The sequence below is a fragment of the Falco punctatus genome (assembly GCF_963210335.1).
Source record: "Falco punctatus genome assembly, chromosome: 9".
NCBI classification, from domain to species: domain Eukaryota; kingdom Metazoa; phylum Chordata; class Aves; order Falconiformes; family Falconidae; genus Falco; species Falco punctatus.
This window is the reverse complement of record NC_137589.1, coordinates 36,683,577-36,707,108: the sequence shown is the minus strand read 5'-3', so window position 1 is coordinate 36,707,108 and position 23,532 is coordinate 36,683,577. Positions and strand designations below refer to the sequence as shown.

The window sequence follows — 23,532 nt, the reverse complement described above, 5'->3', positions numbered from 1 at the left end:
GGGCTTGCAGGGTCGGTGGGCTGGTGGCAGCAGTGGAGCAGTCCCAGGTCTGTGCTGTGGGCATGTGCTTGGCTCAGGAGGCTCCAGTTTCAATCCTCCTGGAAGAACAAGCTTCTGGATGTAGAGGTGCTGGTGTACGCTAGCTAACACAAGCCGGTGCGAGAGCTGTACCTTCTGATAAGTTTCCAATGCCTCTAAGTCAGTTTCCCACCTTCTGCCTTGGAAAGGGCTCTAAATAAGATGCACCGTGGAGAAACAGCTTCACGTATTGCTCTGTGGATATTGATCAGCCTTCTGGGGAAAGAAACTCATCAGCTTTGCCTTTAGGAAAGAAGCAATGAGTTGAAGAAGATTGATACTCATATAATAACTTTGCACTCCTTTTTTTTTTTTTTTTATATATATATATATATAAACTGTTTGAAATGCTAGTGAGGATTCCTCTCAAGTATTTTATCTCTTTGGTTCATGATCAAGTGAATGTTACATGAATTATCTGTATGGCCACATAATTTCCATTAACAGGAATAGTAATTGTAAGCATGTAGAAAGAGGATGGCTTATCCTATGATAGTTAACTGATTAAGGTTAGGATACTGCAAGCCACTTCACACCATTGGTGAACTCTCTGCAACCCCATTATCTTCATTAGGCTTGTGTGGGTGTAATTAATTGGTGTTTAGTTAACAGTTGTGTTGAATTAAAAGAATTCAGTTCTATTTCTCTTAGTTTTATTGCCCCATGGTGCTAACAGGCTAAGGCGTAATTAAAAACTTTCTTAATCAAGATGTATGTAGCAAGCCCCAAGGAACAAACCTAGTGAGGAAATGCCTGTGATGGGTGTGACTCTGGCCTTTGAGAAATGACCAGGTACAGATTATGCCCTACAGTAGTTCTTTTGTTGTTTTTAAACAATGAAGATGCTTCACTTACATTAAAATGTACAAAACCATCTGTATAAGCTTGCAATTATCACTTTCCTAGGGGTGTTCTGTAACACTGTGTTTTGATGTTTTCTCAGAAAATTTTGTCCTCAAATCTTTCAGATCATGTAGTTTTTTGGGTGGATAGAGAAATGGGTCTTCTGTTTCTATCAAAAGCAGCTGTACATATCTTTTTTTCACCTCTTGCCTTTTCTATAACTTTTCTGCCAGGAAATAAATTATGATCAGCTATTCCTCACTGATGATGTATTTTTTTGTGTGTGTTCTTTTTTTCACAAGATGCTTTATATCTCACTTGAGTATTTATATGCGGTGCTAATTTTGGGCACTCTAAAAACAAGTATAATACAAGTATAATTAAATGTTGCATTAAGGATTTGCTTTTTTCTGTTCTAAAATGTCACTTTAAAGATATAAACTTGACCCTTAAATCAATTAAGATCATGGTGTCACTGCCATCTGTGTTCTTGTAGGATTTCACAGAAGAGTAATGTGTGCTCATTCCACTGACAGGGTCTTCTTTGAAGTCAGGTCTGGGTACATAGAAACTACATGACATTTCTAATAAAATCACAATTGCCTTTTTTGTTGGTGGTAAAAATACTCTTGTGTGTTACTGTTTTTGAGGCATTTTAATTTCCTAAATAAGAAAGGCTTTTGCTGATTTTTTTCTTTTTACACTTAAAATGCTTCTGTAGTGTTTCTTTTCATTCTTTATATTCTGTATTCTATGAACGATAAGCTCAGTAACAAAGCTAAATATAACTTTATCCACAAGAGTAAACAAAAGCTTTGGTATATAACATTTAGATCGGGCTTTGAGTATAGATATAAAACTTCCAAGAACTTGAGTAGTATATATACTGGATATGGAAATTTCTAATAAGTGTTTAGCTCTTCTTCTTTTTTTTTCTTTTTTTCTTTTTCCTCTAGTATTATTGTTTTAATTTCCAGAGTACTCATATAAAGGTTCAATTGCCTTGAGTAATTATTCTCCGCTCCAATGGTTGCTTCAAGTTGACTGGGTTTTAGTACTAATTTCTTTCTAAAGTTTGAGGATTCTTCCTGTGCGTCTGTTCAGCTCCTGCTGTGTGACGGTGAGCCTAGTCTTCTCCAAAGGAACCTGTTGAACTAAAGTGTGAGACCTGATAGGCTTTGATTTATCATTCTAACTCTAAAGGTGATTTGGCATGCACAGTATTTAAAGACAAGTTTTTGAGCTGATTTTTGAGTTTACAGAAGATTGTCCTCAAATTTCTATGATATAATTGGTTTTTGTAGTGTGTAGATTTTTTTAATGTAACGCATAGATTATTGATGGATGCAAGGTTTAGTCTGGGATATCAGGAGTTTACTATATGATTTGTGTGTGCGTTTTGAAGTAACTGTTAGGAACTTTAAGGCATTATTGAAGCCTACCTAGCTCAGGGACCCTGACATGATGGATTATAGGGACTTTTGTCAGCATATCAATATCATACTCTGAAATGTTAATACACTTACAAGTATGTACACAGTCTGAATGTTATCAAGGCTCTGTGAAATTCACATTAAATATTTTCCATGACATGAAAATAAAAATGTGTGCTTATGCATCAGTTGCTGCATATGAGGTATTGGTATAATTTCAAAGATACGTGGCAATGTAGCCATAATAAAATTGCAATTTATACAAGCCAGCAATCAAACTCAGAGATGACCTTAAAGATCATCTAGTTTACACTTAAGTTTTCTAGTTCTGAGGCTGGGCAATTACTGCTAAAGAAAAACTTAATTTTACATAGATCAGAAGAATTTTTTCTTATTCATCCATCTCTTTTTTTATGGTCTGAATGATTTTCTTAATATTTTAGTCTGAATCTGCAGTTCAAACACCAGGCAGAAAACATAATGTATTAGTTAGAAGGGAATCACTCTTTTTGACTTTTCTGACCTGTGTGTTGAAATGAGATACCTTTCTGAAAAGAATTATTTTATATCCTTTTTAAAGGTTCTGAGCACTAAAGCATCTTTTTTTTTTTTTTTTTTTTTTTTTTTGTAAATGTTTCCATTCATTACTCTTACTATAAGGAACTTTGCAAAAGATATTTTTGAACCCAAATTTTTTTAGCTTCACCCTTCAGGCTATGCATCTTCCTCTTTCCTTTTATATTTGCTTAGAAACCCCTTAAATTTGCTGAACTATTTGAGAAGCAGTACTTGCAGTTCCAAATACAGAAACTTTTGGGGTGGTTGGAAACAATCTGTGGGTTGTCTGTTACTGGTTAGGAGATCAAAAGCTTACATGACTGAGAAGTGAAACCTGACTAGTGCAGATGAACTGGTGGTGATCTCTGGGATACATGAAAAATAAAGTTTGAAATCGGAGTAACTTGCAAGTATGTAATAGTTGAAGTGAATATCATGAGTGAGAAATCATTTTAATTGAGTTCTCAAGTCCCCTAACTTGCCAACAGATTGTAAGACAAGCCTTTCTGTTTCTTTCTAGGAAAAGTGAAGCTGGTAGCAGAGAGGTTTAAGGAATTTTTTTTTAAAAAAGGGTAATTTTTGTGTTACTACTGAGAATTGGGGTTTTCCTGTGATGATTTTTTTGCTTAAACACATATTTTTGCAACAAACTGAGTAAGGAAGAAAAGGGCAAATGGCATTTTTTCTTCCCCATGGTATCTCTCCTGATTTTTGCAACCTTAATCACTTGGGGCATGTCTTGAACTTTTAACCTTCTTTCCCCAGCACTGATGCTGTGAATAATAGACTCTCCTGCTTGACACATAACTAGATTGCAGTTCAAAGTGGATGTCACAAACACTATTGCACCATCTGGAGCAAAAGCTTGACTATCATTTTGGGATAAGCCCATAAGATCATACGAATATATAACTGACTTAATTTTTTCCATTGCACTAATTTAGGTTTCATTAATTCAAAAAGATGGTGTTCTTTTTTCAAAAATCTTGCCTCCTGTTGCCAGTATTTTTTGCATACCCCCCAAAATTTTCAGATATTTTATGAAAGTTATATTACATTTATAAACATTTTGATCCTACTTTTTGCTATAAACAAGATTTAAATAGTTTCCTTGAGACTAAGGAAATGCTGCATGAATTATGTAGATAACAATGGAAGTAGAGGAAAATAGATAATTTTATCTTTAATAGTTTCCTTCTGTTCAAGACTCGGTTTAAAAAATGAGTGAAAATAAAAGGAAAAGGAAGTACTGCTCCTATTCTTAAAAAAAATGCACATTTTGAAACTAGATGTGATTGTAAACTGAAAAGCTTTTCAGAGTATGACTTCTGAAGAATACATAATATTTGTGGTTTCATATAAGATACTCAGCCATACATTTGAATAACATCCAGCTGATTCAATGAAATATACCGTACTTTGTAAAAACCCAGTCTGTTGACTGGCATTACTGCTTGGGTGCGTGTTCATCCACAAAATAATGTTTTTATAAATTCTGTGTATTGATAAAATTTTATTAAAAGCTAGTGTGTCTTGTCTGAAAGCAGCAGATTTTGAGTGAGCTTGAATACCTTTGACTTCCATTGAAAGTCAATGAGACTTGTAAATCCATAGCATTTCTTTCAGAATGGCTTGAAATTTAAAGAGTTCTATGAACATGAAGTCAGTCTGGTGGGTTTGCAGTGTTTTGGAAAAATATGATGGAGAAATAGTCAGGGATGGTGCATTTGCACAGAGAAGATTAGTTCAGATCTCAGATAGCCCTATTTTCTAAAATTAAGCAGTGGCTGATACAGGCATAGTGACATTTTCTAATACAAAACCTCCCTTCATTTTCTTCTGTAAACATTGATAAACATGTTTTAAGAATCAAATACATATGGGCAAAAGTAGAAATATTCTACTTCTGAATATGACTTGGTTTTGGAAAATATTTTTGGTGCTACAGAATGATCAAGTACTATACCAAATAAATAAGGTAATTAACATGATGATGTTTAGAAGAAAATGCTGTTTAATATTAACCCAATATTTCAGTTTCCTAGAGCACAAGGGTACAGCTCTCAAACGAGTTTTCACAAAACTTGATCTTTCTTTCTTGAAGCTATATTATGATGTAAATTACAGAATCACGATCATTTAGGTTGGAAGGGGCCTCCCGAGATCATCTACTCTATCTCCCCTGTTCAGGCAGGGTCAGCTCATGCGGGTTGCCCAGGACCATGTGTCCGGTCAGGTTTTGAGTATCTTCCCAGAGGGAGACTCCATAACCTTTCTGGGCCACCTGCTCCAGTGTTTGACCACACTCAGAACAAAAATTGTATTCTCATCTTACACTGAGTGTGCTATTTTTAAATTTGTGCTGCCTGCCTCTTGTTTTGCCAGTGGGCGCTACTGAGAGCCGTCTGCCTTCCTCCTCTTCATTCCCTCCCATGTGGTTTTTTACACATTGATGAGAGCCCCCTGAGCCTTCTCTTCTCTGGGCTGAAGAGCTCCAGCAGTCTCAGCTTCTTCTATTATGAAAGATACTCCAGTTCCTTAATCATCTTTGTGTCCTGTGCAGGACTTACTCCAGTAATTGCATTAATTGCACTGATGGAATTGCATAACAGTGTTTGGTTATGGTGTATTTGATGATGATAGTGTAAGAAAGATTATGGTTTGACGGACCATAACTGGAATTGTGATTAAGATTAGAATTCAGTGTCAGACTCTAGATTTCTGTCAGGATTTGTATATTTATAAAAAACCATGCATGGTATCCACTGAAAATACTCACTGTATATTGCACTGATAAGAATGTACCTTTACCCATGATACGGGACTGTTGCTTGCTAGTCTTTATTTCTTACAGATAGCTAATGAAAGCAAGGTGAGGGGAGGAACTGTTAGAAAGGTTTTTTTGTCAGAAAACCCTCTAGAAGTGGAGCAAGATAGCGCATCTGCAATTGTGTGTTTTGTGAAGCAGTGAGGGCAGTATGTAAAACACATCAGGCTCCAACCAGAAAGCAATCAGTACACCTTATATGTCCAAACATCCATCATAAAACTCACCACTTTTCTCAGCAAAGAAGGAGAATGTATTATTGTCAGGTGCTGATGCCTAGTGATCAATCCGAGAGTAGTACCAAAGGTACACGTCTGTATGTGTCAGAGTGTAAAATGTTTACATTTTTTGACTGTGCCAGTTTATTAATTCTCGGTTACCTGCTCCATTCACATGGAGGGAAGCAGTCCATCACACATAACCTAGAACATGCTGGCAGTGCAAGCAGTGTATAAATAAATAACAATGAAATTATTTTGAGAAGTGTTTACTATCACTCTGTTTTAAAGTTAAATGGTATCCTAGCACTTACAAGCTTAAACCCACAAAGGACTATCGGATCATCTACTCTTGACCTCCGGTGTATGCCAAGCACTGCATTGTTTTTTTGCATATGATCTACAAGTTGAAAGGTTTTTAGGTTTTAACTTGAGATGAATTGCTGCCTGCTTGCAGCAAAATATCCTAATAAAGAGCAGAGCTCCCAATTTGCAATTTTGTATTTTAATTCTACCCATATTCTGCGAGCATTGAATATTAACAAGCAAGAAAAAGAGCACAGGAACATCTTAAATTCCTTGGCTACTTGTCAGAAGATAGTAGAGCTTTTCTTTTGTGTTTCCTACTTATAAATGGTCATTTTTTTTAGGACTGCCATGAAGTGTTTGTGAAACTGCTGCAGTAGTCTGCCCTGTAATGGGAGTTCATTCAAAGGCCATGTTGTTTCAGGACAAGCATCAGTAGCAATTACCACTTGCAGCTTTTCTCTAGAAGTGTGAGTTTCTGTCAAGGGCTCCAGAGTCAGACTGCTAGCCTAAGCTTCAGACACAAAGAGAGATCAGTTATTCTCAGTTTCACATGTCACAGTTCTTGATGTTGAAGTTTTAAATGGAATTGCCACTTTATTTTTGACAAACAAGTTGTGGGACTGTCTGTTTGAAAAAATTGAGCCTATTGCAATTATTGAGTTTTCAAACTATACTTGTGAAAAGAGTAAGAGGAAATGATCTTTTGCATCTGCTGAATCCTTTTACTTCACTGCTGTAAAACATATCATCCAGCAAAAGCTTTAAAGTAATTCTGAGTAAGTTATATAATGGACTTTAGAAGTCACTGCTTAGTTTAACTGGATACTTATACTACAATTCATTGAGACTATCAGGGAGCAAGCCCTACCACATATAGCTCCATATAATATAACATAATTGTGGAATTAGCTCTAAAACAGTAGTTCAGTTTGTGAAATATTCAGTGTGTAAACAGGTTGTGCATCTGGTTCTCTGCTTAATGTAGTTATGCTAGTGCAAGCCTTGTTCAATTATATTGCAGGATTGGAGCCTGGATCTCTCCAGATATCAGTCACATTGATTTGAGTGCTTGTAATCTGGTGATTTTACATTAAACAACCATCCTGTAGTTGCCTGTGTTGAAGTTCTTTACCAAAGAATAAAGAATTTCCCTACAGTGATTTCTCAGCAACTCAGTATATGAAAAGCTTGTAGTGATCCAATTGCTGATCCAGCTTTCCATCCTTTTTGCAAAACTCTTAAGAAGCTTGAAAAGCTCTTTATTCTTTATGGAATTTATGGTAAAAAAACCCTGATGTTTCTGACTTTGTGATGATGTATTATTGATGACAGTGCATATGTAGTATAGAAAAAATGTGATTTGGAAAAATATGAAGGATGAGGTTTTGTGTGGTTCTTCTAATTTTGCTCTGAGTAAATTTTTAGAAGTGTGGATTTTTTCCTGCTTATTTGTATTGTCATTCAAATAAATGGAGATCTTGATTTCATATGGAATCTTTAGAGCCTACGTACTTTAGTGATAAAAAGCATAATGTCTTTGGGTGCACTCCTGGTTGTTCGTTGGTGTGTAACATCACGTTTGTTAGAAGTGACAGCGTGTGTTTCACATGAAGAAATGAATTAGATACTGGCCCAGACTGTTTCCATTATTTTAATTGTACCTAGAAACAGAGTCTGATATTTACATGACCTTTTATGGTTTAGTGTTCTTCTGTCAGCTATCACTTCATAAAGCTACAGAGCAGAGCTACGCAGGACATTGTCTTGTTTGAGGATTTGGCAAGTCACTGTCGCTAGCAGGTGACTAAATCAGAATGGCATTAGACTCAGCGCTATTCAGCAACTCCACCCACTTTGTCAAGCCATTCCAGGCTTTCCCTCAGCATCTTCTGTATGCAGACAATATTTTAAGATCAAAGAGAAATCGCATTTGTTTTGGTTTCTAAGAAATGGAGTAAGAAGCAGGGAAAATGCAAAACAGGTGATTATATAGCATTTTCTTCCAAAGCTGAAGTAAATGACATACAAATCCAAAGTAAATGAGAGAAATACTTCCTTACATTAATTGCTGGGAGCATGATTATCTTGTTTAGTTGCTTAAAAAAGCAATGCAAATACAAAATGCTGAAAATGGTGCTTATAAAGCAAGATCATCCAGGAGAGCTGGCCACTGCAAACTTGCTGTATATACAGAGATACATCTGTACACAGGAGCTGCTTCTTTTTTGCCTCCTTGTTCTTGAACTTCACTAAGAGCTTTCAATTGCTCTGACATTTTCAGCCAAGGATGTAATAGTTGTTGCTGAGCAGTATTCTACAGGCAATTATCTTATCTGATCGTTGGAGCAATCCCCACTAGAAAGGAACCAATACGATCAAGTTAAATCATTGCAGAAAGAAAAAAAAAAAAAAGGCAAAAGAGGGAGGAACAAACAAAGGGAAAAGGGGCTCATCTCATTAATGGGTGCCTGTGCTGCAGGGTTCAGAACAGCGGCCGACCAAGTTAACCTGTAAAACAAAGCTGTGGAGTTGCCTCCTGTAGCTATGGCAGGTCTGAATCCCTTCTTCCAGAGCCTGTTGTGGCCATAGTACAAGGCACCTGCAGAAAATGTGCCGAAACTAGGCATGGAGCATGAACTTTTCAATAATCTGTCACCTCTCTCCCTTCACCCACCCCTCTAGTTCCTAGCAGGAGAGGAGAAGCCATAATAAAGAACTAGACTGGAAAATAGTCATGAGGTGGGAAAAGGGGTCAGAGATAGACACCTTACTGTTACCAGCTTTCTGAGCTTTTTATGATTCAACTTTTTTGGCGATTCCTAAAGAGCATTTATTCATTTTACTAACATTCCTTTAAGCTAACGACCTTTAAAAAACCTGCATCATTGGGATGGGCATGTGACCATGTGAATATTGTTGGCAAATACATATTTTTTAATATTTATATCTTCTTATTTCTGCTCTAGAAAGAAATATATGGATTTTGGTTTTGTTAATTCACTGGTAAACTATGATTTGAATAGCACCAAAATTAGCTGTTTGCTTGCTCTCAGAGATGAGTCAGAAGATCAAGCCAGGCTTCCCACATGGATTTCTAGACTTGGTATTGTACTTTAAAAATCTATATTTAGAAGCCCATATTGCTTTACTGTTTCTAAAGTGTCTTAGAATGCTAGTTGTCTTTGAAAAGAGAATGAAAGTACTTGTTTTGTGTACATACACACCCACCCAAAGACAGTAAGGACATATGTGACATAATCCATAGATCCCAAAGCATTTACAAAGGAGAAGGTTTTACCCATCCTGTGAACAGACAGTCCTTGTGAGTGTGAGCATATTCATGTGTACCATGTATGTCTGTAACATTCTTTTTGTTTTCTCTGCATGTACAAATCTTGTCGTTGTGTATAAATGTTATTATTAATGCAGAGTTCTGATCAGGCCTTTTTGTACTAGGCATAGCACAAACACAAGACAGAAGTTTCCTAAAGAGAAACTGAACAGCTTAACAGTGGTTGCATCTGTACTGTGGGGTAGAGGTATGTCCTGGTGTAGCCTTATTCTGGGTTTTTGGATACAACCTTTGCTGCATCTCAGTCACAGAATGGGAGATTTTTGAGGCATCTGATGTAGTCTGAGGAGATGGTCTTTTGGGTTTCCATCAGGTGTATAGAAATGCAGTGCTTCTCCATTTGTACTGAGGTCAGAGATGAAGGGGAAGGTTGGCTTTTTTTAAACAAACTGAACAAATAGGAGTAAAGTGCACAGCCAAGGGTTTTTTTTTCTCCTGATATGGCATTTATGTGGCTTAGAAACAGTTAGGGACCAGAACCTCTGGATATGCCAATGTTTGAGAAAATTAAAATACTGTTATTTTGGTTTCTATTATGTGGATCTGAGACTTCCATTGGCTGCAGAGCAAGTCTAATAACTTAGGCTTTGAACCAACACCTTCAGCACCTTCATCCCAAGTACCTTATGTGGAAGATCTCTTTTAATCTCTTATCTTTGTACTTTACTTTAGAAGGTATAAGTGAGAGTCCATGCAGCTACAATGTAATGGAACCATTTCTTAAGAAATGAAAAAATCTTTTCTTTGGTGGAACAAAAGTGTTGCTGGCAACATATGGCTGTTATAGACTGGGGAAGCAAATTCCAAAACCTAAGATAATATATACAGTCTTTATATGGCCTAAGGAAACAGCCCGGGTGCGAAGTTTTGTTGGAGGAAGAGGGAGCTAATGGGTTCAAAAGAAATAAAAGGAGCAAGGATCAGGGCATGTACATGGGAAGCAGACATAAAATATCTGGGGACCCTTCCAAGTCCTGTTCAAAGGAACTTTATTAAGTTCTTTATTAAAAAAGTATGTTTGCAATTATTTCATTTTCTTGTGTCTCTTATTTCCAAAGATAAGATCTGTTCCAGTATTGATAAATTACAGAAACTCTTTAGTTAAAGAACCTGCAGAAAAAATTGAGGACTAATAAACTATCTCAAGGCTGTACATTCTTCTGTATGAATAAATAACTTTTCACACATAAGTTGCTGCCAGTGAAGTCTGAACTAAGGTGGGCTGTTAATATGTGAGTGTGGGTTTTTTTAGAATCTTCTGTCAAAAGCAATGTGCAATGATTAAAAAAAATGACAGGGAAAGAAAAGGACAGTGTACTCATAGACATTCATTCTTTTACATTGCTGTAGCTTTTGATAGCTCCGGCAAAGGGTTGCGGTCTTACTGGATTAGGTACCAATTCTTGGATGTAACAGAAAAGAACAAAAATACAATGAATACACTTAGAACAATCAGGTGAATATGTGATTGTGTATCTGTTCCAGTGTGGGTTATGCGTACTTTCCCTTTCAGATGTCCCCTTAGGCATGTTGCAGGTAAGATTGCATTTAGTTGTTTGTTCACTCACCAACACACTCCCCAAAAGGCAAGAGTTTGTGTCTGATTGTTTAAGACCTTGCTTCTGCTTTGAACATGTCTAGCTCCCTTGGAAAAACATTCTCTACATCCCCATCCCCCTTTAGAGAAAACAAGTGAACTATTCATGCAAAAAAGTGTGTGTGTGGTTGGGAGAGTGGGGGGGCGTGCAGAGCCACCGACAAACCCTATTGAAATGCATTGGCTGTTCATTTACATTCACACTTTTTTTAATAAAAATGTTAACTAATGATGTTAAATGCTTTGCCAAAGGTCCTGGCGGGTCAGTTGCCGAAGTGCCATTTCTGCCTAATTAGGGCTCTTGTGGCAGCCCAGGGGCCTCCTGATGCAGTGGGTGACAAGCCGGGAGCTGACAGCTTCAATCGGTTCCAACAGGAAGGTTGGGCTGGTCATGTTTTCTAACTCAGCCAGGTGTTAGCTGAATGTGGGGGGGGGTCTTGGCCAGACCTGAGCATTTGTTTGATCTTCCTTTCTTTCACTTGCTCTATTTTGAGCTCTTCCCTTTGCCTGTCCCATCTTGTGTCAAGGTCAAGAATGAGCTTGACTAAATCAGCAATTTCATTTATCTCTGGGAGATCATTAGCAATCCTTCTCCCTTTCCTCCCCAAATAAACCTTAGGCACTGGTGCAGAAACAGCACTGGTTCTAGAAACCAGGCACTGGGCAGTCACAGATATGAAAAGGAGAAAGAGTAAATGCAGATCATTCCATAAATAAAATCTTTTCTACTTCTCAGTTGCAAACCTGTTCCTTATTATTTTTGTATATTAAATATCTCCATCAAAACACCCTGAGTAACCCTCAAAAACATAAAGTGCTTCCACAACCACAAAAAAAGCTTAGGATATGTTCAAAATTTTATTTCATCACTACTGTAGTAGTAGTATTTTCTTAAACACAACAAGAAAACCAGAATAAATAAAGTTTTCCTTTGACCTCACCTCTTTCTAAGTAGCACACTGGCCATGTTCATATATGGCTACACGCTTGTGATAGTTTGCCAATTTCAGGTGTCTTGACAGCTGACAACTGTAAAATCAGATCATCAATGTATCGGGAATTGGCTTTTTTAAAATGGGTATTTTCACTTGGCTTATCAATAGCAATTTGACTTCAGCTGAGTTATGCTAGTTTGTGTTAGCTGAGAAAATAGCCCTTAAAACATAAACACAGTGCTGACCTTTGTATAGATAACTCAGAATTTCAAGATGCTTTGCCAAGCAATATCACAAAGCATTAGACTGATCAAGGTTGACATAATTTACTAGATTTCTTCAGTCTAAGATTAATCTAACTTTGAGAAGATTTTCTGTTTTTCAGATCTTGCAACTAGATTTCAGACTCCTCAGTTTAAGCTGATGAATTTAACTGTCCCCTATTTACATAAAAGTCACTATGTGCAGGAATGGCTGTAGCCTTTATGGAAGGAAGCCACTGCTGAAGTAAAAGGTAGCAGTTGGATAATAACAGACAACTGCTTAATAATACTCAATAATATTAAGAACAGGAAACAATAAAGGAAATTCTATCACTTGATAGCTGTAGTCATAATGTAATGATAGGGTGTGTTGTTTTTTTTTAAATAGGAAGACTATAATAGGAAACGGTTGCATCCTTTCTTATTAATGATGTTAAGCTCTCTTAAATTTTTTATTATTATTTGCCCTTATCTCTGATCCAAAAGACAACCCCAAAGACATTCTGCTCTGGAGAAAACAAATATTCTTCTGTTGCATTCAACAAAATTGTATCTTTGAAACAGTAGAAAATTGGAACTGACAGCTGAGATGCTATTAATACTTCATGAGAGCAAGAACAATTGAAGTTAATTCCATTCCAATATTTTAATTTAATGAAAATTAATTTTCAGTGAGGACAACTAGCAGCAAGACATTCCAAATAGGGAGACCTAAAAGTTGTGTTGCATAGTTTATTACACCAATATTCAAAAGTTATTAATATTGAAATAGGAAAGTAATGGTGGGACATGCATTTCTTTCAGGAGAAAACTTAACTAGAAAAGATAATGAATCACGTTAGTCAATATCTTGATTGATCTACTTTCTGGCTCTGTAGTGTACATCTAATTTTCATTACATTGTCATAAAAAGAACTTGGCATGCAGAAAAGTTACTGGCTAGGTGGCAAGCCCACAGGGTTATTTCCAGATGGGATGTTTTTTTCTTTTGATGGGATTTTTTTTTAAAGTAGTTTTCCTTGTTTTATGAATGTAGAGCTGTTTCGTTGATACTTGGAGTCAAAGAGTGTGCAACAGAATGCTTGCTGTTTCTGTGTTCCTAATTTCCTGCAGTCTAAAGGAATTTTAGTCTTTTAGTTGACTGCTTTTGGAAAGCTGGTGACAATGACAGTACACATACTTTTTGTCAGATAGGTCCAATGGGAGCATTATGATTATGCAAATGTGCACTGGCAATACAAAAAATACCAATTACCAATTTGATAATATCAAATCAGAATTTTCTGTATTCTGTCTTCATATGTAGTTTGACTTGGTGTCTACTGTCATAAAATACACAGACCCTCAGCAGGTTTCAGAAATACACGTATGTCTGAGAGTAGTTAATTGGTTTCTGTTGCATGCTGAAAAATTTTATTTGCTGTTCTTGTTATAACCTACTAATCAGTTACTGAAAAAAAAAGTACATATCAAACATAAATTTTTAACATCTTAAAGAGCAGTTCCTGGAAAGGTGAAGCTGTGATGAGAAATTATTCCAATTACGAGAACAGTTGTAAAAAGCAGAACACGATAGAAGTAATGCTGTTTTTTTTTTTTAAAGACAGTTACTGAAAACTGTCTTTGTCTCCCTGTTTTATTATATCCACATATTCCAGCACATCAGATAGCCTAAAATGTATAATTAATGAATCTTAAGATGGGTGTGGGGAGGACAAGGCTGCTTTTTACAGGCAGATTTCCTCTGCTCTGTACTATTCTGGGAATATGCCCAGAAACTCATGCTGCTGTAGCTTACTCCAAACTATGTAGGTTTATATTAACCTGCAGCATATGTCAATCTGAGCATCCTGCCTCAAAGTTAATCTTCATGAAGTAGACAAACTGTTGAACCAAGGACAGAGAATCAGGTTTTGCTCTGGATTCCCTCTCCATTTGTAAGATTCAGAAATGTTTCTTTGCCAGTTTACTCCTTGAGCATAAAATGTGTGCCCAAGCTGAATATTTCTGTTGCAAAAGTTTAGTTGCTTCCTTTCCTTGTGACTAGCTAGTTCATTTATTTATTATTCTGAGAAGTTCTTTCATTATTTCCTATAGATTGTTGCAATTTTTAAATTTTTTATTTTCTTTTCCCGGGCGGAAAAATAAACCCTTTTATTGAAGTGTTTTGTACAGGAATCTGCAAGAAAGTTATGGTTTATTTACTCGGTCTGTTCAACAACAGGAAGAAAAGACATGTACAGATAGGAAGAATTCTGCTCTTCTGCAGAAATCTGCACTGCTCAGAGCAATTGCTCTCACTCCCACAAGGTAGATCTGAGTGTTGCTCAAAACTGGTACTTTTTTTAGACTATATCTGTCTGTTAGGAGTAGTCATGGCCTTGGAGTTACAGTGTGTGTTAGCAGTCCTTCCTGCTTTCACCAGCTTGCACATTAGAGGACGGTAGTGCCAGTCACCTCCTTAATAGAGTCCTTTTAATTCTTTGCAGTTTAGGGCAGGAACAAACTGTGAGGCCTGATCAATGACCCATGAATCCAGTGAAGATTCACCCACTGACCTGCAGTTAGCAATGATTCAAGGTTTTAATGATTCAATATTTTCCCACTCTTTTCATGTTTTCAATCTTTTATTTCTATCTTCATATCAGATCAGTAGAATCCATCTGTTAAAGCTAAATACAGTGACATGAGGTCTGAAAAGGTCAGGAGCAGAACAGATTTCTTTCCTCCAGATGGAAGCTTTAAAACAACAAGGAATAATTACATATAAATGCAACAATGCTCAGGTAACTGATCGGATTTTATCTTGCTGATCCTTGCATGATGCGAATAGAAGATCGACCTGTCCCTGAACTCTCTTGGCAGCTTCACGGAATGACTTAAATGAGATCGGCTAAAACGATTACACTAGATGGGTTTTAATGATTAGTCAAACCAATTTATCAGCTTGTTTCTCATTGGTACTTTCATTCCACCATGATACACAGGCTGACTTTACAGACTGGCTCCATCTTGTTGACAAAACAGTTTAAAATTTTGGAGGTAAGCTTTTGAGTTTAATTGATAAATTGCTTCATAAAGTACCTGTGCATGTGACATGCACGTTGTGATGTATTAGCAGTAGGCAGTCGCTGAGTTAAACTGCTGGAATTCTTCTTGACTTCTTAAGAAAGATTTTTTGGCAAGTTAGGTTAAAATGTTAGAACGCTAACACTGAAACAGGCTGAAGTCTTCCAAGTTCACAAAAACATCCATTGTAGTAAAGACAGAGATAAACAGGGAAAATCTGTAATAATATCAGTCTAAATATTCCCACCCTGATCTTGAGTATCTGGAAAGCTGAGAATTAAAAACCCGGAGTGCTTCATTGTGTTCATCTAAACTTTAGGGGGTCTGTTGAGGAAAGAGGATATTCCAGCTGAACATAATAGAGCAAATTCCAGAACGATTAGAGACTGTGATGTCTAATTAATTAGCTTTTGTGGTAGTTAATTAAGTGGTCAAGAGTAGTATATGAGGCAATAAAGTCTGCTTGTAGCATTTAGCAGATCCAGAGGCTATTTGTAGGGTACTAATAGTGATGTAATTCTATTGTACTGCGAAACTTGCATAGAAATACATTCATTAATATGGTTTAAGATCTGGAACATTTTTAAACATGAGAATAACAGTTAAGCACATGGAAAAAATCTTGTAGTGAATACTTGGGCAAAATTACTATCTATAGACCCATGTTCTAAATTATTCTCATAGATATCCATCCCTGGAATTTTAAATTCTACTTTCTATCTGTAAAATGAGCCAAAGGCAGAAAAACCTTTTGCTTCTTAAGGAATAAAGATGGGAATTTTCTGCTATTTTTAGTAGCTTTCATGTTTTATATATTAAAAAACCATCCAAAACAACAACAACAAAAAAACCCCAACCCCCACCTGACCAGGCTTATCTCTAAGATTGCTTCTTACATTTCTGAATTTAAAGTTCTGGTTTTTTTTAGTGATTCCCTGATGTTTAAAGCTGTAAAGGCAATAAGACTTGTGAATATAAACAAACAGTATTTCCAAGATTCTTGTAAGATTTCTTGAGATATCACAGTAAAATCCTTGACATAAGTTTTAAATCTCTTGCATGTGTTCAGTAAGCTGAAAACACTGAATATTACTGATCACAGTTTAGATGTCACTGTTGACTATTCACTGTTGATTAGCTATCTTTCAGTTTTTGTTTTTTTGTGGCATGATATCATGAAGACTGCATAACTTTCTGCGGGTGTGATCTTATTTGACAGCAGGATTGGGTACAGGTAAACAGTCCTGGCATCGAAGTTCAGTCTCCTTATGAATAAATGGAAAGAGGGAGATTCTGATTCTGTTCGTCCTTGATCTTCCTGAGGACAGCCAGGTCAGATACCTAAGGCCCCCTCCTCTCTCCAGAAGGGTTGCTTGCATGTAGATTTTACATTCAGATTGCACCAGTGTTTAGTGTCTTCTTGTCTGAACCTGTATGAAGTGTGCTGCCATCATGTTGCTAGGACCCAGTCGTGATGGGCTGAGTACACTTTGCCAGCCCACATATGATGCTATAATGCTAGCTTGCTTAATAGGGTTGCACATCAGATGGCACACTTGGGTCCTGCAGGGACAGAAGGAAGAGGTCTACAGGGAGAAGAACCAGCAAGAAATGAAGTGGGTGGAAAGAGCAAATCAGGTGTCCATCACCCTACAATGACTTGTATGGAATGGGTAAGTGCTAACAGGTGATATGAGTCCTGTACCTTTTCCATACAAACACTTTTCCAAATACGTGTGGTTTTTCTGTTCCTCTATCCAATACAGAACTGCACAATGTTCCCTTTTCACTTATCTTTTTATCGAGATCTTCTGCGGTTTGTGGTAATACATTTCTTTTCTTTCTTCTTTTTCTATTATTCACAGTTAAAGACTTGTACTGTATCTCCAAACCTTTCTGATAGATTCCATAGAGAAGAAAATGATTCAGGGGAAAAATCTCTGAATGCATTTTTTGAAAAATACTAGGACTAATGCTACCTGAAAACTCCCTGCAGGTTTAATGAGAGTGCCTGTTAAATTTTCTGGGTATAGAAGAATAATTTGCTAAACAAAATCCCTGCAATCGTACCTTGGTTGCCTATCTTTTTTTTTCCTTTTAAACTTCAGAATAAATGAAAAATTGATCTGTATGGTCACTGAAACATTAAATTGTCTTATCTGTCACTTGTTAAACATTGGCTTCTTAAAAGGGAAAACAACAATCACAATCAGCAGTTTCTCAGTGCTTAGAAGAAAATAGAAGCTATAAATGGACAGATGAATTATGTGCTTCCAGTGGTTTTTAAGGGAAGCATTTACTGAGGGAGAAAATTGTTTTAATCTTATAACAACTAAGGAGCGTAGAGTTTGTAAAAACATGGAACACCTACACATAAACTTAATTTTTGTTGCATAGGAACATACACAAAGTAGCTTTCAACAAAAATGGTTGGGGAAACAAGCTCTTTCATTGTTTGGTATGCTATTTTATATCTTTAACAAATCTCTGTGAAGCACTCAGGGAAACCTAAACACAGTGGGTTAGTTGAGCGTTCAGCCTTTACAGTATATAAAAAAAACCTATAGGAGTGAATCTTCTTTTAAAATGGAAATAAGTATAAATTTTGGTCATGTGGTGTGTATCTTTTCTTGTCTTGAAAGAGTTGAGGAATATAATAGGAGGAAGCTAGAATCAAACCCAAACAAAGAGCAGCCTCCGCTTTCTTGTTTTTCATTTCCCTGCCCTGTGTCTATGTCTACATTTTGCTAAGGATCCACTGAAGCAAAATACAGAGTTGCAAACCTGCCAGTAGGAGGCACGGATATCCTCTTTCTTTAATTAATCCTCGCCATTAGAGCACCCTCTCCCTCCTTTTTTTTTTTTCTCTTGTCCAGCTGTTTTACATTCAATAGCAGAATGAAACCAAATAAATTTTGTGGAGGCAAGAAATCAGAAAGCTTTCAAGAATGAAAATTTTCATTCTCTTTTGGAGTAACTAAGTAAAGTATTTGCCATCCAAAATGACATAGATTATCAGTTTAAAAAGACAGAAATGTAATATCTGAATTCTTTTCTATGATGGGAAGGTAATAAGAATAATAATCTGATCCTTAAAATTAAGCTGTTTTTTGACTGCAAATCTAGAAGCTAGGAAAGGCTAAATATTTACTCCTTTTATTATCATTGTATTGTACTGCCTGGTGTAATAATGAGATTTTCTTATGGCTGCCCTCTGTGCTGGTGTGGGAGAACTGCTTAACCTACTAGAAATGCTGGAGGGAGAGGGGAGGAAGAGGAAAGAAAGTTGTTGAGGACTGGGAAGTAAGGGTGTTCCTTTGTTTTTAGTTCCATTGTGTGCAGAGCAGGGGACACACAGGCAACCTGATATATAAAGCATTGATTTTTTTCTGCACAAGGTGGCTTATCTGCCAGACATTTCCCCTTCTAAGTGGAAGCGTGTGGATACATTACTTAAAGGTTGACTGGAAATGCAGATCCCATTCCTTCTTCCCGTGATGTTAAAGTAGATGTGTAAGATTGTGTATTGGTAGAGCTGTGAGCAAAACCCAAGAAAGGAGAAGTGAACTGGTGGGGATGTTTATAGAAGGGGAGTTATGTTCTGGAGAACTCATTAAGGTTAGGTTTCCTAAGCTTTTAATGCATGCAGGGTACAACATTATGTACAGTCAAATGGCGAGCTAGTTCCCACCTTGTTTTGGTGAAGCCACATTGTGGGAGGTAGATACAGCCTAAAACTCCACTAGTAAAATCACTTTGAAGACTGAATTCAGTTCCTTTAGGGTTAGTGAATTAACTGTAGCAAAAGCTGCTTGTAGCTGGCAGTAGCATGTGTAAAAGTATTTGCATTGTTCCAAAGGCAGTGGGTGAAATGTGGCAAATTAAATCAAGGGGTTACGGGAACAGGAAGGCTCAGGTTCTCGAGTGGAAGCTGGCAATTTGGAAGAGGGATTCAAACCTTGTGTGGAATTTTGCAGCTGTTTTTACTTATGAATGCCTGGGTTCATTTGACCATAGGAAAAAAGAAAGGGTGAATAATATATGCAGGGGATAATTTTTATTTCACTTTGTCAGAAATAGCAGTCAACAACAGCAGCTGAAAATGCTGTAAGTAGAAAAGAAAATACTTAGAGAAAGCAGATAAGTGTTATGTTCTGCAGAACAGTGTTGCTGATAGGACTGCTGTAGAAGGTTAAGCATGGGGTTAATTCATGATTTCTCTGAATACTCATACAGTTTTCTCACACACTGGAGGTGGGGTGGTGTTATTGATACACCTATATGTCTTTGAAACATACTCTGAATTTTTGAAGTATTTGACTCTTTTCATTTATATGTCTTTTCTATGACACATTGCCACTGCTTACTATCTTGTGTGATGGATAGAAAAACTTACACATCCCATTTAAAAGGTTTTAAAATGAATTACTACTTCAGCTTTAAACAGAATGTCTGCTTGGGTTTTATGCAGTGTTGTATACAAAATAATATTATTACTTTAATTGTATTTGATTGCTTGGGATAGGGTGGACTGTAAATTGTTTCATATGTTTTTTTGTCTTTGCACCTTTAGACATAATGATATGAAAAAAATGGACAAAGATTTTCTATCATAGCAGATGATTAGGGTTCAGTACATAAAGAATAAATGCAATGGCACATTACTTGTAGGGAGCCAAGCAATGTAATAGGAATGACCCATCTTTAAGATCAGAAGTCCTTCTTGCATGCAAGGACTGTGGTTTTCATGTGTAGTGAAAGATTTAATTTCTTAAAGAACAGATGCCTGTGTTCCAACAAATATGATACTCTAAACAAATTGTGGTTGTCAACAGAGATTCTGCCAAAGGGAGTTCCTCTGTCCAATAAAGCATAAGATCCTAACTATTGTAAAGGCACAGCCTACCTTGTTTTTTCCTCAGCATTGTTTTACTGGATTTTTTTAGTTATGTTTGTGAGGAAAATTGTTAAAATGTGCTAATTTATTATGCCTCTGTTTATGCAGTGCTGTTCCTGATTTTATGGGACTCCCACAGAGGATCATATGCGTCGGTGGAAGCCTGCTGTGTCCATTAGTGTGGAATAAGCGGTACACAGGACCATATGGAAGCTCTCTGCATAGAGGTATTTCTCAGTTCTTGGTCTTCCTTGGCATAGTTCTGAAGGTGATGAAAAATCAGGCCAGATAAACAAATGTTAGGAATAACCAAAGTTGTTAACATGCCTGTCAGTGATAAGCAGTGAGAAGGCTGATGATAAGGGAGGGAATTAAACATGTGGAAGAATCTAGAAAATCACAGTTTATAAATAACTGCAGTCTTGAGGCTTTTAATGCTCTTCTCTACTGAGAGCAGCTAAAATTTTTACAGTGCTTTTTTTTTGGGTGGATGACATTTAAAACCTCAGCAATGAAATCCTCACCTTTTTCATTTTAAGTAACTGCATACAAACATGTATTTATAAAATTTATTTTTTGATTATTACAAAGAGAGACTCGTAAGTAGGCATAATCAGTTCACAGGTGTTACCTTCACCGTAAGTACTTCCTTACTGCCTTTATGCTTTGTAAATCGAGGAGAAAAAAAAAAAAAGAAGATAAGAATTCTTAAATAAAACAAAGATGTGTTGTTTCTACATCTTCAGGTCAGGAGCTGACCAATAATAGCATAAGGGAAAAGGCAGGGTCAGCAAAAGTTCCTTGAGGAAATATCAGCCAGGTCTCAGAGTTCTTACTGTATTTCTTTCTCTTGCAAAAATTGCGTGAGAAAGCTAAGCCTATAAATACAGAACTCTTAAGTCTCTGTTCTTCAGACATGTGAAATTCCACGTGCCAGGGCACATTTCCATGCAAGGTTAGGTGATAAGCATATGCCCAGTCATTAAAGAGCTGAATCATGCAGCACATAGTCTTACGAGGGGAGCATGCCTTCTAGCAGGGCTCCTGTTCACACTGGGTCCTGCTAAACAACACATTCCCATTCCCCAGCTGCAATGGCAGTACCCTGACCTTTCTTTTGCTCCTTGACCCACACATCAGATGCAGCTGGTCAGATAATCACAGAGCAGACTGACCACCTGCGTCTGATGTGTGGGATCCAAAAAGGGGAGAGCAGCCATGGTACTGCCATATAAAAATGTGCAATGCTGGCAGTGACAGAGTGTGATACAAAAGAATGAGTCAGTGCATGAGACTTGACAGGTCTGCTTTATAGCACAGCTGGGGATTCACCAGATCCCACAGCACAGGGAGTGGGAAGGGAAGTGCTCTGTGCACTGCCAATTCCCCCTCTTTGCAGAACAATCCTTAGAAGTCTGTTTCTGCGTGCATAACTTACCAGCCTACCTAATGAGATTTGCACTGCAAATGTCACAGCTAAATTTGTATTACAGATAGTGTGGAAAGCACTTTAGCCTAAGAAAACATGATTTTTAGCCTCTTCCCCATTTATTTCATAGAGAGCTCTTGTTAAGCATTCAGGTTTTGAGTCAATGTTATCAAAGCTACATGTTTTGACAGGTTCTCTCCTGTGTGTGTATATGGAAAGGTTCTTCATGCACCTCCTAAGTTGAAAGATATAATTTGAACAGAGAAAATTATGGTTCATAAAGTGCTCTTGTTAGGTGACATGACTATGCTTAGTCCACTGCAGGACAGCCTACACAGAGAAATGCATATTTCCATACAAATTACAGTATACTGCAGCCAAGAGATCAATTAGAATGTCTGCGACCAAGAACTCTCAAGTGTCTCCATTCAGTCTGCCATTCAAATGAGATGAGAGATGCATTCAATTGGTGTAAAGAATTTGAACTCTTTCAGGGAATGTGTAGAGACTGCCAGAAAGTGGCATTCCCTGCAGGGTGGGACTTGCAGATTCTGTGAGATACAGCAGGGAATTTTAAGGGTTCTGTAACCTAACATTTTGTCTCCCGTTGAGAGAAAAATTGCAGAACCTGCTGAATATTATGGAAAGAATGAGGATTTTTCATTGGTCAGATATAACTGACTACGCTGGCTCTATCGTGTGTTACATTGGTCAACTTGATCATCTTAAATCTATGCTGTATTTTGTTTGAAAGGAACTCAAAGCACTTTGCAGGCTACATTGCAGATAGAGCACCAGCATCTCTGGTACTGAAAGCAGGTCTTCTGGAATGAAAGGTTGAAGGAATCAGGAATGAAACACTGTAACTCTTCAACCATGTATAGTAACAGTGCACAGATCAAGACAGGAAATTCAGGTTTAAAAAACCTTGAAAATGTAGAAGTGTATATTTTCAGGGCAGCAGAGTGTACCCTTCCGATAACTGCCTCGAGATATTAATTTGACTAGAAGTTGTCAAAAACTGTGTTTAGCAATTCAAAGTGCCCACCTTTCATCAAGATGATCTAAGATCCCTGCCTTTGACTAGAGCTGTAAAGTTCAATTCTTACTCAAGTCAATGAAAAAGCTCCCATTGACTTCAGCAATACAGCAGCAGAATGCAGAAGACATGAAAGCTATCCCAGCTTTCACTCAATAGAAATCCTTACCAAATGAAGTAATTGAAATGTAACGGAATTTAAATATCTCTAATAGTTATTTCTGTGTAATAGTTATATGGCAGTCAATAAAATTATAAATAATTTATAATTAAAATAGTGTGATACTCATATACATTATAATTTTCTTTTAATATACCATTCCTATAGTATCTTTTAATCTTCATCATTGATTTGAAATAGTTTTGCTCCATTTTAAGCAAACATGCTCCTCCCAGAAGTTAGTGAAGCATTCTTTTCATGGCTAGCTTTTCCCCTTTGAAAATATTCTTTGAATGTAGGAGAAATGTTAAATGTAACAGAACGGTTTCTTGTAATAAAGTTCTGATTAAAAGAGAACTTCTATTCAGAGGCAGAATTTCTTTCATCCATGATTTATTAAGGGTTTCCCCAGGCACAGGATCAGTAAAGTAAGTCTCATAAATTGTTGAGAAGGGGCAGAGTTTGCAGACATTTCCTTTGGAACTCAGAGATCTAAATTCTCTTATAAGCTTTTTATGTTGGTTG

The 23,532-nt window shown here is 36.9% G+C and overlaps 1 protein-coding gene across 3 annotated transcripts in view; it reads left to right on the top strand.

Annotated features, from left to right (window-relative positions):
* Positions 1-4: 4 nt before the first annotated feature.
* HSPA12A (heat shock protein family A (Hsp70) member 12A) overlaps positions 5-23,532 on the top strand; it is a 107,986-nt gene continuing 84,458 nt past the window's right edge. The window contains exons 1-2 of one of the 3 annotated variants that reach the window (XM_080403260.1): positions 5-15,455; positions 20,488-20,606. In XM_080403260.1, coding sequence (XP_080259386.1) covers positions 20,504-20,606 — 103 coding nt within the window. In that variant the 5' untranslated portion in view covers positions 5-15,455; positions 20,488-20,503. Of the gene's footprint in view, positions 20,607-23,532 lie in introns of all 3 variants that reach the window. The other 2 variants (XM_080403259.1, XM_080403258.1) reach the window with 2 other exon arrangements.